The sequence below is a fragment of the Chionomys nivalis genome, chromosome 9, assembly GCF_950005125.1.
Source record: "Chionomys nivalis chromosome 9, mChiNiv1.1, whole genome shotgun sequence".
Lineage (NCBI taxonomy): Eukaryota > Metazoa > Chordata > Mammalia > Rodentia > Cricetidae > Chionomys > Chionomys nivalis.
This window is the reverse complement of record NC_080094.1, coordinates 62,675,091-62,690,345: the sequence shown is the minus strand read 5'-3', so window position 1 is coordinate 62,690,345 and position 15,255 is coordinate 62,675,091. Positions and strand designations below refer to the sequence as shown.

At 34.3% G+C, this 15,255-nt stretch overlaps 1 protein-coding gene across 1 annotated transcript; it reads right to left on the bottom strand.

Annotated features, from left to right (window-relative positions):
- Positions 1-3,988: 3,988 nt before the first annotated feature.
- Positions 3,989-4,927, bottom strand: LOC130881609 (olfactory receptor 4F3/4F16/4F29-like). The gene has a single exon (XM_057781250.1). It carries the CDS (start codon positions 4,925-4,927, stop codon positions 3,989-3,991), a length of 939 nt encoding a protein of 312 aa, XP_057637233.1.
- Positions 4,928-15,255: the final 10,328 nt, after the last annotated feature.

Below are 15,255 nucleotides of genomic sequence, written 5' to 3'. Positions count from 1 at the left end.
CTTTAACACTTCAAACCCAGGTGTTCATTACTTCTTTTATATATGTAAAACCATATAACATAGTAATTTGGTAGTCAAAATGTAGCAAATTAACTTAAATATAGCTCTCCATAGTCATACTCAAGACTATAAGTTATTCCTATAACTCATTTTATATATCAAGTAGGATTTGTACACATCAATTCTGGACTGTCTCTACCTGTATCATTTATTTTTCCATTGTTGTGATAAAATACCATGTTCGAAAGCAACTTAAGGAACAAAGTTTATTTCTAGTGATGGTTCCAGAGGACGAGAGCCCATAATGGTGGGGAAGGTGTAGAATGTCAGCAGGAACAAGAAACTGGATGATCACATCTTTAGCTCCACAGGAAGCATAGAAAACAATCAGGAAATTGAACAGAAGAATAAACCTTCACAGCTGCCCCAAGTGATAAACCTCAGTAAAGATGTGTTAGAATTTTGGTTGGCTTGATCTTGTGGGGGCTTTATGACTAACCTCAGATGTTGTGAGTTCATAAGTGCAATAGTCAAACATAACTAGAAGACAGAATTTTACAGAACTTCTGTCAATCATTCAGCTCTTACATTCTTTCTACCTCCTCTTCTACTGTGTTCTCTGAGCCTTGGTGGTGGTGGAATTAAAATACATGTTTCCTATTTACAGCTGAGCACTCGATATCTTGTTCTTAATGTTACCAGTTATGTATTATGTTGTGAGATTCTGGGACTGTAAAAATACTCCCTAATCATTGTATTAGTCTTTGTTGTAGCAGAAAAATCAAGTAAATTTGTATGCAATTTCACATTAAGAACCAGCCCTGATGTGTGGTGCTGAATAAAAGAACTACAAAATTTGGTTTTCATGATCATTTAGTTCTAAGTGTCTTCACACTCTTTGTCTTCTAATATTTTCTTTTCCTATCATATAACCAGAAAGAACATAGTATTTGCATTAATTTTATCACCTTTTAATGTGCACTCCATTAGAGTGACATATTATATTCCGTCTTTGGGAAAATGCATCAAGAAAAAAGAGAAAGAAAAGATTATGAGACATTCCTTCAAAGTCTTCAGACCACTGATTCACAGCTCGTTACTTGTGTCTGAATAACTAACTCTCATCTCAGAGTTTTAGTTGCTTGTTCTACCTTCTAGTGAAAATTGATCAAGGACAAGGAAAGGAGCAAAAATAGAAAACAATACAAAATATTTCTCCAAGAAGTTTTTTGAAAGTCCCCTTTTCCCAGTGTTCTGACCAGCATTTTGGGGGGTTGTTTTGGATTGGTTTGATTTTGCTTTTGATTTTGGTTCCTTTTCTTTTTCCTAGCTGTCCTGTACAACTTGCTCTGTATAACAGGCTGACCTCAAATTCAGAGAGCTGCCTCCTCCGGATTTTGTTTTTTATATATTTAGTCAGTCTGTGTCTTTTGGTTGGAGAATTGAGGCCATTAATAACAAATGTTATTATTGAAATGTGCATGTTACTTGCAGTCATATTGTTGATTTTTAGTATTGTATTTGTGATATCTGTGATACCTTGTATTTTAGTAATTTTATCTTCATGCTTCTTTCTCTTACCTATGCTCATTCCTCTCTTTAGCCCATAATACTTCTTACTGTATTTTCTTTGGTTTGGTGGTAGAATATAAATTTTTGTGTTTTTTATATCTTTAAAACATTTTCTTTCTCATTAACATATTGTGGATAGTTTTTTTTCTGGGTATACAGCCTAGATTGACTCTCCTTCATGGTATTTTAGGATTTGGAGTGAATTGCTCCAGACTCTTCAGGATTTTAAAGTTTCCATCGAGAAATCAGCTGTTATTCTGAAGACTTTTCCTTTGTATGTAACTTGCGGTTTTTTTATCCTTTTGTAGCTCTTTTTTTTTTCTGTATACTCGGTGTTTTAGTTATGACATGTTGTGAGGATTTTCTATTCTGGTCCTGTTTTGTTGGTGTCCTGTGTATTTCTTGTCCCTACAAAGGTATGTCTTTCCTCTGTTTGAGGAAGTTTTATTTTATGATCTTGTTGAAGACCTTGTTCACTCTACTGATTTGGTATTCTTTGCCCTCACTTATGCCTGTAGTTGAAAGACTTTTTCCTTTTTATGTCTCACATTATTGCATGCCCTTTTTCTTTTTTTCCTAATTCTTATATTCCATTCTTATTTTGTTTCAATTATCTACTGATATTCTAGCCACTGTCTGAGTCATTATAATTGAAGGGGTTTTTTGTGTGTTTTCTAGTTGAATTATTGGAAAGATTGGAATTTTCAATCCCACCTTCATTTCAGTTTGAGTTCTCCTCAGTGTTTCTATCTCCTTACTGACTTCTGTTCTCAAGTCCAGGATTGTCTTCATTATTTCCATCAGACTTATGTTTGTACTTTCTTGGGTATAGCTTGAACAGTTATTCTTCTTAAATTCCTTGTCCCTAATTTCATTATCTCTTTCTTTGTGTTTTCTTTAAATTCCTTGAATGCTTTGCTGATATTTGTAATTGTTCTATTAAATTCTGTGTCCTAGAGTTCCTGTAGGTAATTTTCAGTGGTAAGTATTTCTATATAACTGGTAGGCTTTGAGAAGAGATACTAGCTTAATCTTTCATATTTTCGCATTTTTGCAATGAGACATAGGCATGTGGATACTTTTGTTAGTTGTGTCTGATATGGATACAGGTTGAGACAAAATAGAGGATTGTGCATAGACTGGGCCTTGAGTGTGGGAGTGGCTAAGGTGGAATCATGTCAGGTAGATAGAGAGTACCAGGCTAGAGTGCAAGATGTGTATCCTGGTCCAAACCTGGGTATGTGGGTAGATATGGCTGATAGGAGGCATATATTTGGCATCAAATAGGTGGTGGGTTGGACACAGGCAGAGTGGCTCCTGACTAAAGCCTTGAGGTCAGTTGTAGTGAAGGAAAGAGTGGCTAGAATCAGCCAGGGCACTTGGTTTAAGACCTTGGATAGATCTGCCATGTTGAGGAGAACAGGAAAGGGTCATGGTGATTCACTGGACTAGACCCTGGAGAAAAATATGTAGGATATGGCTGGGTGAAGAAGTTGAATGTGAAATGTCTACCTAGGAATATTAAAGTGAAATATATAATATGAATTTTAAAAATAACTTTGAAGAAACACGGGTATTTTCTAACACAAGATAAGAAAACCATCCATCATTATTAAAAGTAATTTTTTCTTTTTTTAAAATATATTACTTAAAAAAGTACCAATCCAAATTCCCAATCCCTCCTCTCCTCCCACTCCCCTCCCACTCCCTCCACAAGCCCTTCTACCCCACCCCTCCAATCCTAAAGAGGGCAATGCCCCCTGCCCTGGATGCCCCCTGCCCTGTAGAAAGTCCAAGGCCCTCCCTACTACAACTAGGTTGAGCAAGGTTTACATCCAAAAAGAATAGAATCTCAAGAAGCCAGTACGTGCAGTAGAGACAAATCCCAGTGTCACTCTCAGTGGCCCCTCAGTCGGTCCCAACTGTCAAGCCCCTTAAGAGGGACTTGTTTGTTCCCATGCTCGTTCACTCCCATTCCACTTGGAGTTGGTGAGCTACCATTAACTCAGGCAAACTGTCTCAGTGGATGAACCCCTCATGGTCTTGAATTCCTTGCTCATACTCTCACTCTTTCCACTCTTCAACTGGATCTTGGGAGCTCAGTCCAGTGCTTCCATGTGGGTCATTGCCTCTGTTTCCATCTGTTGTTGGACAAAGCTTCTATGGTGATATTTAATATAATCATCAGTCTGACTACAGGGTAAGGTCAGTTCAGAACCCTCTCCTCTATTGCTGGAAATGTAGTATAATTACTACATATTTGTGCACATCATCTGAATACACACATTCCTTTTTTAAATGTACAAGAGCATTATTAAAGAATATAACACTCATTAATTATGCACATCAGTGATGTCAATACAAAATGTACCATACAGAAAACATTATTATTCAAACAAATATGTTATTATAATATTTATGAGATGTTTCTAAAAGTTAATAGTGTTTTGAAAATCCTCTTTATTGCTGCCTTCATCTCTTTATTCCTAAATGTATAGATGACTGGATTTAGAAAAGGAGTAAAAACTGCATCAAAAAGAGCAAGAAATTTGTCTATTTGGGAGTCAGGATGTGGCCATGTATAAACAAACAGTGTGGGACCAAAGAATAAAAACACCACAGTGATGTGAGCTGAGAGAGTGGAGAGGGCTTTGGATGAACCTCCTGAAGAATGTTTCCAAACACTGAACAGGATGAAGATATAAGAAATGAGAAGCAACAAGAAAGAGCCAACACAGATGAACCCACTGTTGACAGTAACCATGAACTGCAATTTGTAGGTGTCTGTACATGCCAATTTGAGAAGTCGAGGTAGGTCACAGTAAAAGCTGTCGAATACATTTGGGCCACAGAAGGGTAAGCCAATAACAAAAGCCAGCTGGAACAATGAGTGACTAATGCCCAGGACCCAAGAGGCAGCCAGACACAAAACACACACTCGTGGGCTCATGATGGTCAGGTAGTACAGAGGCTTACATATGGCCACATATCTGTCAAATGCCATCGCCACAAGCAGCACCATCTCCACACCACCAATGACATGAATAAAGAAGATTTGAGTCATACAGCCTGCAAAGGAGATGACTTTGTACTTTTTAAACAAATCATAAACCATCTTGGGGGAAGTAACAGAACAGGCTGCCAAGTCAATGAAGGAGAGACCTGCCAGCAGAAAGTACATGGGGGAGTGTAAGTGAGGGTCAGTGGTCACGGAGAACACAATGAGGATGTTTCCAGTCATGCTTAGCACATAGAGCACAGAGGCGAGCACAAGGAGGAGGAGCTGAATCTCCCATGAGTGGGTGAGTCCCAGAAACACAAACTCAGACACCACTGTGTGGTTCCCTCCATCCATTGATCCAATCAACTGGTCTATAGAACCTGAGAACTAAGAAAATGAGGAAGAAAGTAGAATTATTCGTGATTACAGTAATTTAATTATTTGTGTTTGTATTATAACTATAACTACTTAATAATAAAATTCATCACATGGGATAAATAATGATGGTACTAAGGATAGTGAGAATGACAATGGTGTTACATAAATAACAGCATAATTCAACACAAAGCCCCTAATAGCCTAAAATTAATTAGAAAATAACATAAAGCTAAAATTTCCACAAATATCTATACCAATAAATGGATTACACAAGCAAGAAATTCTATTTGTTTACAAATATGAAAGAATGCATGGGAAACTTAATTTTCTCCAAAGATACAAAAGACACTGTTAGTTACATCTGACTATGCCATACACTTCATTCCAATTTTTATCTTTTACATAAAACTTAAACAAAGAGACTATATAACAGGAAATACTAACTTAAAAATTAGTTGTTGAATCTCCATCAGGAAATGAGAGCTATATGATACTTACCTTAGAACTGAATTTTTTAAAATAAGCTAAATCATAAGATATAGTTTAATATTAAATAAATGAAATTTATATAATATATGAAGTTCAATGACTTTAATGAAGGCATAATGTATTCTTTGTCATGTTGACCAGGCTCCTTATTCTTCTACATAATGTCTTTTTAATGTGATTTTAAAAATAGGACCATACTGACCATTTTAAATATACAGCTTAGTGATATTGAATATCACATATTATTACAAAACATATATTCCAAACTTTATCTTACAACTTTGAAATGTTATATCTATGAAACAACTCTTAAGCATGACTCCAATATCCTTAAGACGCTTTTTTAGTTTCTAATAGCCGTTCTACTTTCTATGCCTGCCAATTTGACAACTTCATATGTTGAGTACATTTGGAATCACATGGGACCTTGCTTTCTGAAGCTGGTTTGTCTCTTTTATCATAATATACTTGAGATTTGTCCACTGAGTCTTTTCTCATCTGCTTCCAAGCCTATCAAGATTATAGCATGCCTCTACTGCTCAGTGCACTACACGGATTATTCTGGAGCCTATGCCTCATCTTGCCATGCTTTTTCAAGGCCTAAGAAATATGCAAATGTTTACGATTTCACACTATCTTCTGTTAATATATGCACTGATAAGAGGGTTGGGAATTTTCTGCTAATAAAAAGAAAGAAAGGCTTTCTGTGGGAAAATAAAATCACCTAGTAGACACCTAGACTATTTAACTCTGGTTTTACCATTATTCAGGCTGAAAAATTCTGAGACTCAAAATTACAAATTAAACTTCTCTTATTCCCACTATTAGCAGAACTAGGAACCAGAACCCAGGACTCTGGATTCTTGACTTATAAACTGCATATTCTCTAAAACATTACCTCAAAATGAAAATCCAATATCAAAATTTTAAATTTAAATTATTAAAATTGCCAATTCACATATTGACCTAATTTTTGTTATGTGCACCGAAATGGTTTGCGTGATATTCACAATTAATTTAACTAATAACCATGACTAATAACTGTGAATAAACTCTAAAAATAAATAAAAGTGTCTGTTGCTACCATACATCATTTTCACTCACTACTTTAGAGCTCATTTGAAAAAATCACAATGGTTAAAAAAAAAATGAAGAAATATTTGTTATTGAAATGTCTTTTCTACCTTCACATTATTAATCTTCTAAAAATATTCAACATCCATGGTCATCATGAATATACAAATAAAAAACTACACTGAAATTACATCTCACCACAATCAAAACAACTGTCATGGGGGAAAACTACAAATACAATGATAAAACGCATGGGGAAAGGAACCCTTAGTCACTATTGTGCTAACAAAAAATGGTCCAGACACTATGAAAATAAGTATGCAAGCTCCTCACAAAGTTAAAACAAGGATTTCTATATATTCTTGTTATATACTCACAGATAAAAATATCACCATGCTCCAGAGAGACTTGAATGTTTATGGATATTGTGTCATTACTCAATCCAAGGTGTGGAATTGACATAAGTGCCCCTTAATAAATTAATAAATAAATGGAATGTGTTAAGTGTACACAATTGGTTTTTACTAAGAGAAAAGTATTATATTGTTTTCAGGAAAGTTGATGAAACTGCTTCTGATTGGGAGTAAAATAAACCAGACACAGAAGGATAAATATTGCATATATTTATGCAATATATATATATATATATATATCAGCTAGGACCTGAAGCTAAAAGAAGGAATAATTAAAGGTGTAGAAGAAGAATATAACAAGGAGTATAGGGAGATCCTAATAAAGGATAATACAAGAGGTAAATATAGTCAACATCCTTTGTAAGATTCAGTAGAAATTTCATAATTAAGGATTTTATAAAATTAATAAATATTAACAAAATATCAATGAAAATTCACAATACTTTCCTTAACCATACCATCTCATAACAGGATTTTGCCTAATATCTGTAGGTGCCCAACTCAGTAGACTAGTTAAAAAAGCATAAATTGCACAGATAGTAGTTGTAATATAAAGCAATAGACAGCCTATGATATACCTACTTGAGGAAATTACATTTTATATGCATAAAATGAGCATGAAATAAGCAACTTATGTTATCTATAAAATACAATAGATTTGGGGAGAAGGTAGACTATGGGGAATATGAGTAATAACATAAAAAAGCACTTTTTTCTATAATATGTAGAATCTTTACTCAGATAAGCTATGTTTTTCATCTCTGTCACTCCAGGTTCACAGTGGACATGCAAGTCAATAAATATTTCTAGAGTGAATAGTATTACTAACACCTCCTATTCTTTTTTCCATATATATATATATATATATATATATATATATATATATATTGACACTAATCACAATTAGTAGTCTACTCAGAAGCATTGGGTTCTGCACGAAACAACAAAATAATTCTTGCATGGGCAAAGAAGAAAGATTTCTTATGTAGATACACAATGTTTAAGGAACATTCTGAAAGGTAGAAAGTAATAAAATAAAAAAAGAAAATGGGTGGAAAGCAGAATCAGAAAAAATATGGAAAGTGATAATGCAAGAGGAAGAGAATACACAAAAGGGGAAATCTAGGAGTTCAAATAAAAATGAGTATGATCCTAAGGAAATAAGAAGATCCAATTTTTACTTCCAATCAAATTATCTGGAATTGCTTCTGGTTCTGAGATTAAGGAAGAAAAACATCACTCTTCCAGTACCTGGATTTCCAGTACTCACAATTTGCCTAATTGCCAACATGATAATAAGAACAAAAATTGTTTCTTTCATGCTGAAGTGTAGCTCTTCACAGTTATTGGCTTCTGGTGACTGGGTAGCAAAGGACTCAGTTTTCTTTAAGGGATTAGTCATTGAGAGTTTGACCATGCTTCAATGAGCATATGGGCAACACATATTAAACTTGGTGGGTTTTTTTCTTTTCTTTTCTTTCTTCTTTTTTTGGTGGGTGGGGGGCACTGGAGTAGGGCAGAAGGGTGGGAGGGTGAACCTGGGAGGAAAGGGAAGCCAGTGTGATCACAATGCAATGTCTGAAATTTACACATTTTAATAAAAATACTATGTTGAAAAATATTGTTCCTTGAGAAACAATGGACATGTGATTCACCCATAAATATAATTATCATGTGTACTTAAGAAGCCAGTGTGTAGTGAACAGAAGATCCTATAATAGTATAACATACATATGCACTTAGTAGAGGCAAAATTTGATGATTCAGACACCCCTCATAAATTTCTTCCTCTCTTCTTGAATACCTCTAACAAGAGAAAATGTAGGGATTTTTTTTATTACAGTAGAGTGATGAGTGGCATGGATTTTGAAATCTCCCCAGACTTTTAAATTACTCTCTACTTGCTTTATAAGCATGGTAAAGTATTGATGGAATTTTCTGAGAAACATATACAATATGCATTTATCATATCTATTCATCATTTAGTACTTTTTGGTCATAGTCACACATTGGACATAGTGACATATGAATGGAAAACACATACACAATATTTGTAAATCTAATAATTAGTAGTGGATGCATAAGGCAAGTGAAGGCAAATGTAAACTTAATTCTTTTGATTCTTAATCCAATGAAAAATTTTTATAATTATTTTGTTATTAGAATGTATTTGCTGAGGATGTACTATTTATTTGGTGCTTTAAAAACTGTTTCTAATGACATTTGTGTAAATAGAGATAGCATGATCACTGTTACAGAAGCACCATAGACTCTGTAAAGCCTAATCAAAGCACAAGGAGACACTTGCAGTTAGATGATCATAGAACCGAATTTTGAAAAGGTAGTATTGAATAACAATTTGATGAATGAAAATATTTAAAGATAAAACTTGAGAAATCTTTTTGAGAGAAAGATAAATATCAGAAATGACAGTCTAGTTCAAGACACTCTGGGACAAGGATGAGAACATACGTTGAAGTAAGCATAGAACTGTTTAGAACACTGGAAAACAAAATTAAAGACAGTTTTATAAGCTATTTGGGCTTAGGCTTTAAGATGACTGTGCTCTGTTAACAAATTAATTCAAGAGAGTGAACTTAGACTCTTGACAGAGGAATTAATTAGACCAATGTTCATGGAAGATTATCATCACATTGGTGTATAAATTCTAAGGACAAAATAAGTAGTTACCCCAATTTCCCAGGAATAGCAGTGTATACATGGACAGATGATTTTAATCACACAATCAATACAATCTCCATCCCTAAAACAGAGATACTGTATCCTCTAATATTGCTACTATTCTTCCCTTACTTACCTTTTGTGGTAAGGGAACAAAAACAACAATGTTATTACAGATTGAGATGTAATCTGTCCCAGGCACTCTGCAGGACTATTGGAGACATGTTAATATTGATGTTAACTGTAACTCTAGATGGAAGTGACCAAATAGTGCCACAGAAATCTGAGATTGTTTGAGAGAGTAAAATCGCATGGCCTAAAGAATTATCCCACAGGAATATTTGTATTTTCCCATGGTAGCTAAGTACAGAAGCTGTTAATGGGGAAATAGACTTGTAAATCCCCTATGAGGAGACACTTTGCTATTTAGAAATATTTTGAATATTATTTCATTTACTGGCATTTTTCCTTTTTTATTCTTTGAAGCTTGCATATATATCTACAATGTAATGTAAACAACCACATTTAAGCTTTCAAGTTTTAAATTGCTCAAATGTTCCCAACCTTATGGTTTTTTTCTTCTTAAAGTAACCAATGAATCCACTTAATGTTGTCCATATGTTTAAGGATATGAGATGATGCGATGGAGCAAGGACAAATGACCAGTGACCACAGTCTCAGAGAATAGTTCTCCCTTCCCTAGTACCTATCATCTGCCCATAGTTCCCTTGCTGGAGGTAGAGAGTTGTGAGCACTTTCCCCATTTAGGCTAGAATTTTGACTGACTTGATCTTACATAGATTTGGGACAGGTAATAACAGACTCTGGAGTTCATTAATGTAACAGCAGTGTCAAGTTCATAGCATTCCTCCTCATCATCCATCTCTTATATTCTTTCTGCTTTCACTTCCAAGAAATTCTGTGAGCTTTGGCCACACATATGAAGGACTCAGAAGCGCTCACTACATGGCAACATATAGCCACTACACTTTCCTAAGATCCAGAGAGAGCAACAGAATCAAGGAATGGAATACCCACCCAACAAAGACAAGAACAAATATCAATATCTATAATTCCAAACCCAGATGCCACAATCATTAACACACAAGACAATATGTTTTTACCAAAACTCAAAAACCCTACTACAGTAGGTCCTAAGAAATGCAATATAGCTGAAACACAGGGCAAGGTCTTCAAAATAGCTATTATAAATATGTTCGTGACCTTTAAAGGGATATGAATAAAATCCATTAATAGAGTCTTTAAATATACAAATAAATTTAAATGAAATGATGGCAATAGTTCAAGTCATAAAAGTGTAAATAGAATCAGTAAAAAGAATCCCCCAAAAATAAAACTGGAAATAAAAATTTTACGAAGCCAAACATAAACCTGAGAGGTGAGCTTCATCAACAAAGATGGAAGACATAATCTTGGGCAATGAAGACAGGATACAAGAACTCAATTCCTAAATCAAAGAAAATGTTAAATATAAAAATTTCAGGAATAAAACATGCAGGAAAGATGCAACATTGTGATAGGCCAATTCCGTGAATAATAGAAATTGAGAAAGGAAAAGAAAATCAGATCAAAGATGCAAAAAAAAAAATTCAAGAAAATCACAGAATAAAGTTTTCCTAACTGAAAGAAAAAAAAATGCTATTCAAGGTATAACAAGAATGCAGAAAACCAAATAGACTAGACTAGAAAACAAAGACCCCTTGGCACATAATAATCAAAACACTAAACATACAGAACAAAGAAAGAATATTAAAAACAAGATGAAGTAACATATAAATGTAGACAAATTAGAATAACACCTGACATCTCCATGAAGGCTCCAAAGGCCAGAAAATCTGCAAGAGATGTTCCACAAACTCTAAAGCATCTAAGAGACGACAGCCCAGACTACTAGACCTAGAAGAACTTACAGTCACAATAGATGCAGGAAAAAAAAAAAAGCATTCCACAAGCAAAAAACAAATTTTAAATACTAAATGTCTACAAATCCAACTCTACAGAAGGCTCTCAAGGATAACTTTAATCTGAAACTGTCAACCACATCCAAGAAAGCATAAAGAATAAATAACCCTAGACCAGTAAATCAAAAAGAAAGGAACCAATACCATATTAACAAATTATAAGGAATCAACAAAACTTATCATTGATAACCTTCAGTTTTAATGTTCTCTCTCAATTACCTAATAAAAAGACACAGACTAACAGATTGTATTAGAAAACAGGATCTATTCTTCTGCTATATCCTGGAAACATACTTCACCTGTTCTTTTTCTAATGAGAGACAGAAAGGGAGTGGATCTGGAGGGGGTTGGGACTGAAAAGAAACTGGTAGGTGTAGAAGGGGAAACTATAATCACAATATATTATATGAAAAAGAGTCTATTTTAAACAAAAGAAAAAAGGGAAAAACAAGGAATGTCCTTATGATACTCTGGATTTCCTTGGTGTCTATTGCCATGTCATTCTTTTTATCTCTATTTTTATTAATTTGTATCTCTTTTCTCTGTGTTATAGTTAATTTTGATAAAGGTTTATCAATATTACTGATTTTCTCAAAACATTAACTTTTCATTTCATCATTCTTTGTATCTTTGTTATTGTTTCTTTTTTATTGATTTCAGCCTGAGTTTGATTATTTCTTGCCATCTACTTTTTTAGGTGTTATTTTTTAAAGTACAGTATTGATATAAAAATAGACATGCTGACCAATGGAAGCAGGTTGAAACCGAAGCATACATACACACACCTATAGACACTTGATTTTTTAAAATGAAGCCAGAAACAAACTGGAAAAATGAGAACATTTTCAATAAATTGTGCTGGTCAAACTAAGTGACATCATGTAGAATAATACAAATAGATCCATCTTTATCACACTGCATAAACCTCAATTCCATATGAACCAAGGACCTCAACATAAGATTAAATATCCTGAATCTGATAGGAGAGAAAGTGGGGAACAGTCTTAAATTCTTAAATAGTTAATAAGTAAACTCTCATGAAAGTGAAAACCTTCTGTATGGCAAAGGACATCTCCATTTAAACAAAGTGACAGGCTGCAGAGCATCAGGAAAGCAAGTAATCCAAGTTAAAATAAGGTACAGGACTAAGCAGAGAGTTCTCAAAAAATGAAGCACAAATGGCTGGAAAACACTTTTAAAATGTTCAGCATCCCTAGTCATTAGAGAAAGGTAAATAAAACTATTTTGACAATTCATTTTACACCTTCCAGAATGGCCAAGATTAATAAAACAAATGACAGTTTATGGTTGTGGGGATGTGGGAAAAGTGGCTCACTGATTCTTTGCTAAAAGGAGTACAAACTTGTCTAGCCATTGTGAAAATCAGTGACAATTCCTCAGGAATCTGGGATTAGAACTACCTCAAGACGCAAACGATGCTTCATTCTAATTAAAAAATACTTGCTCAACCATTTTCATTGCTGCTGTACTCATAATAGCCAGAAACTGGATACAGTTTAGATGTCCATCAACAAATTAACAGATAATGAAAGTGGTACATTTACAAAATTAAAAAAATTGTTAAAAAACAAAATTATGAAATCCACAGGTAAATTGATGGAGATATAAAAAAATTCATCCTGAGTTAGGTGACCCAGACCCATAAGGACAAATATTATATTTGTTTTCTTCTATGTGGATGTTAGTTTTTAAGACTTTGAGAATCATGCTATAATATATATCAACCAAAGAAGATAGGAATAGAGTAAAGAAGTAGGAGGAAAGAGCGAATCTCCCAAGGAAGGGATGTGGAATATATAGGTGCGGGGAGATGTAGGAGAGACTGAAACAAGAGCAATAAGAAAGAGGGAGGTAAGGGAGGGAATCTGGGAGAGACAACTATAACTAAGGGCCATTATAGGTGTCATATGGAAACCTAGTATTGCAGAATATATATATTAGAATATATGTGTTTATATATGTATATATATATGTATATATATATAAACACATGTATTTTTAAAAATCTAAGTAGAGTTACAAAATAATAGGGGAAACAATGCCCCAACTAGACTAGACCTCTGCTACCACCAATTAAGACATCTAATGCCAACTATGGGTTATATCTAGTTGAGTCATTTGGCCCATGAAAACACCAAAACATCTCAGGCTACTAATAAGGCTATTGAATATTCTTTACACATTGACAGTAAGGCCCTGTTACTGAAGGAAACACTTACATATCTTACTGATTACAAAGTAGAGCTGGCGAATAACTAGAACCTTCAGCCAAACTGAAAAGTATTTGGGGTACTAGGAGGTAATCTTCACACTACTAAAAAGAAAGGTAAACACCAACCTAGCTTCAAACCATTGAATCTACAAAGGTGACCTGTTTGCATATTATGATGATGGAATAGTGGCACAAGTGTTGTGGGAGTAACTAACCTCTCTTTCTGGATGAGAAAAAATCCATACCTGACCATGCCCTGATGACCAAGAAACCTGACACAGGATAGGCCATGGGCCTAGGGGAAAATCAAACACTATTGTACTGCTAAAGGAACATAGCAATAAATAGACTCCTAAAGACATTCGGCTATATTCATGGGTAAGTATTTTGCTGAACCTCCATCAGAGAAACTTCCTCTTATGGTAGATGGGAACTAATAGAAAGACCCACAACTAGACAATGTGTAGAGAATGCAAGACTTTGGAATAGTCCTAAATAAAATGTTTTTTATCAAACCCCACCTTCTCAGGGATCTATGCAAAAGAGGAGGCAGAAAGATTGTAAGAGCCAGAGAGGATATATGCTACCAAGGAAACTGTCTTCTAGACACCACAGAAATAACATGCTAATGAATTCACCGAGACTTTAGCAACATGTACAAGTCTATGCAAGTTAAAGGCAGATGGGGTGCCAGTGCTGGAGGGGGAAATGGTCACATGTTCCCATCCCTAACCAAAAATCTATCTGCATTTGAAATGAAAATTTATTTTACCCCAATGAGTCTCACTGGGTATATTAACCACATTTAAGGGCAAGCCACATGTTTAGTAGTAAATGGACACAAAATAAACTCAATGGTATTTTTGTATACTTTTGTCTCATATTTTTTGTCTGGGATTTTTGACTTAGTTATCTTTTGCTTGTATATTATGATTTCCAATTTTGTGTTTCTATGTTTTGGGGTGTGTATGTGTGTTACTTGTGCTTCTCTGTTTTTTTTTTTCCATTTTTACTGCTCTTCTTTGTCTACTTTTGTGGCCTATTTGCTTGTTTTGTAAAAATAGAGATAAAAAAGACATGGAGTTGGGTGGGTAAAGGAGTGGGAGGGAGCTGAAGGGATTAAGTGAGGGGAAACCATAATCAGATTATATTCTATAAAATTCTTCATTAAAAGATAAGTTTTTAAAGTATATTTTTAACAATTTAGAGTCCAAGATTTCCTTTAGTAAGGAAAAAAGCAAACTTAATAGTACATAATCCTGAGATCTTACCAGCATAAGGGGAATATCTTGAAATTGATTGATGATAATGGTTATGTAACTGGATCAGTTACTAAAAATAGTATTGACTATATACTTGAAATGATTCACATCTTTTCATTGTAACCAATAATTTATAAAATGCTTTATCTTAATAAAATTACTAAAATGT

Excerpts from the sequence above, each read along its gene's own strand:
- LOC130881609 (XM_057781250.1), bottom strand. The coding sequence starts at position 4,927 with ATGGATGGAGGGAACCACACAGTGGTGTCTGAGTTTGTGTTTCTGGGA.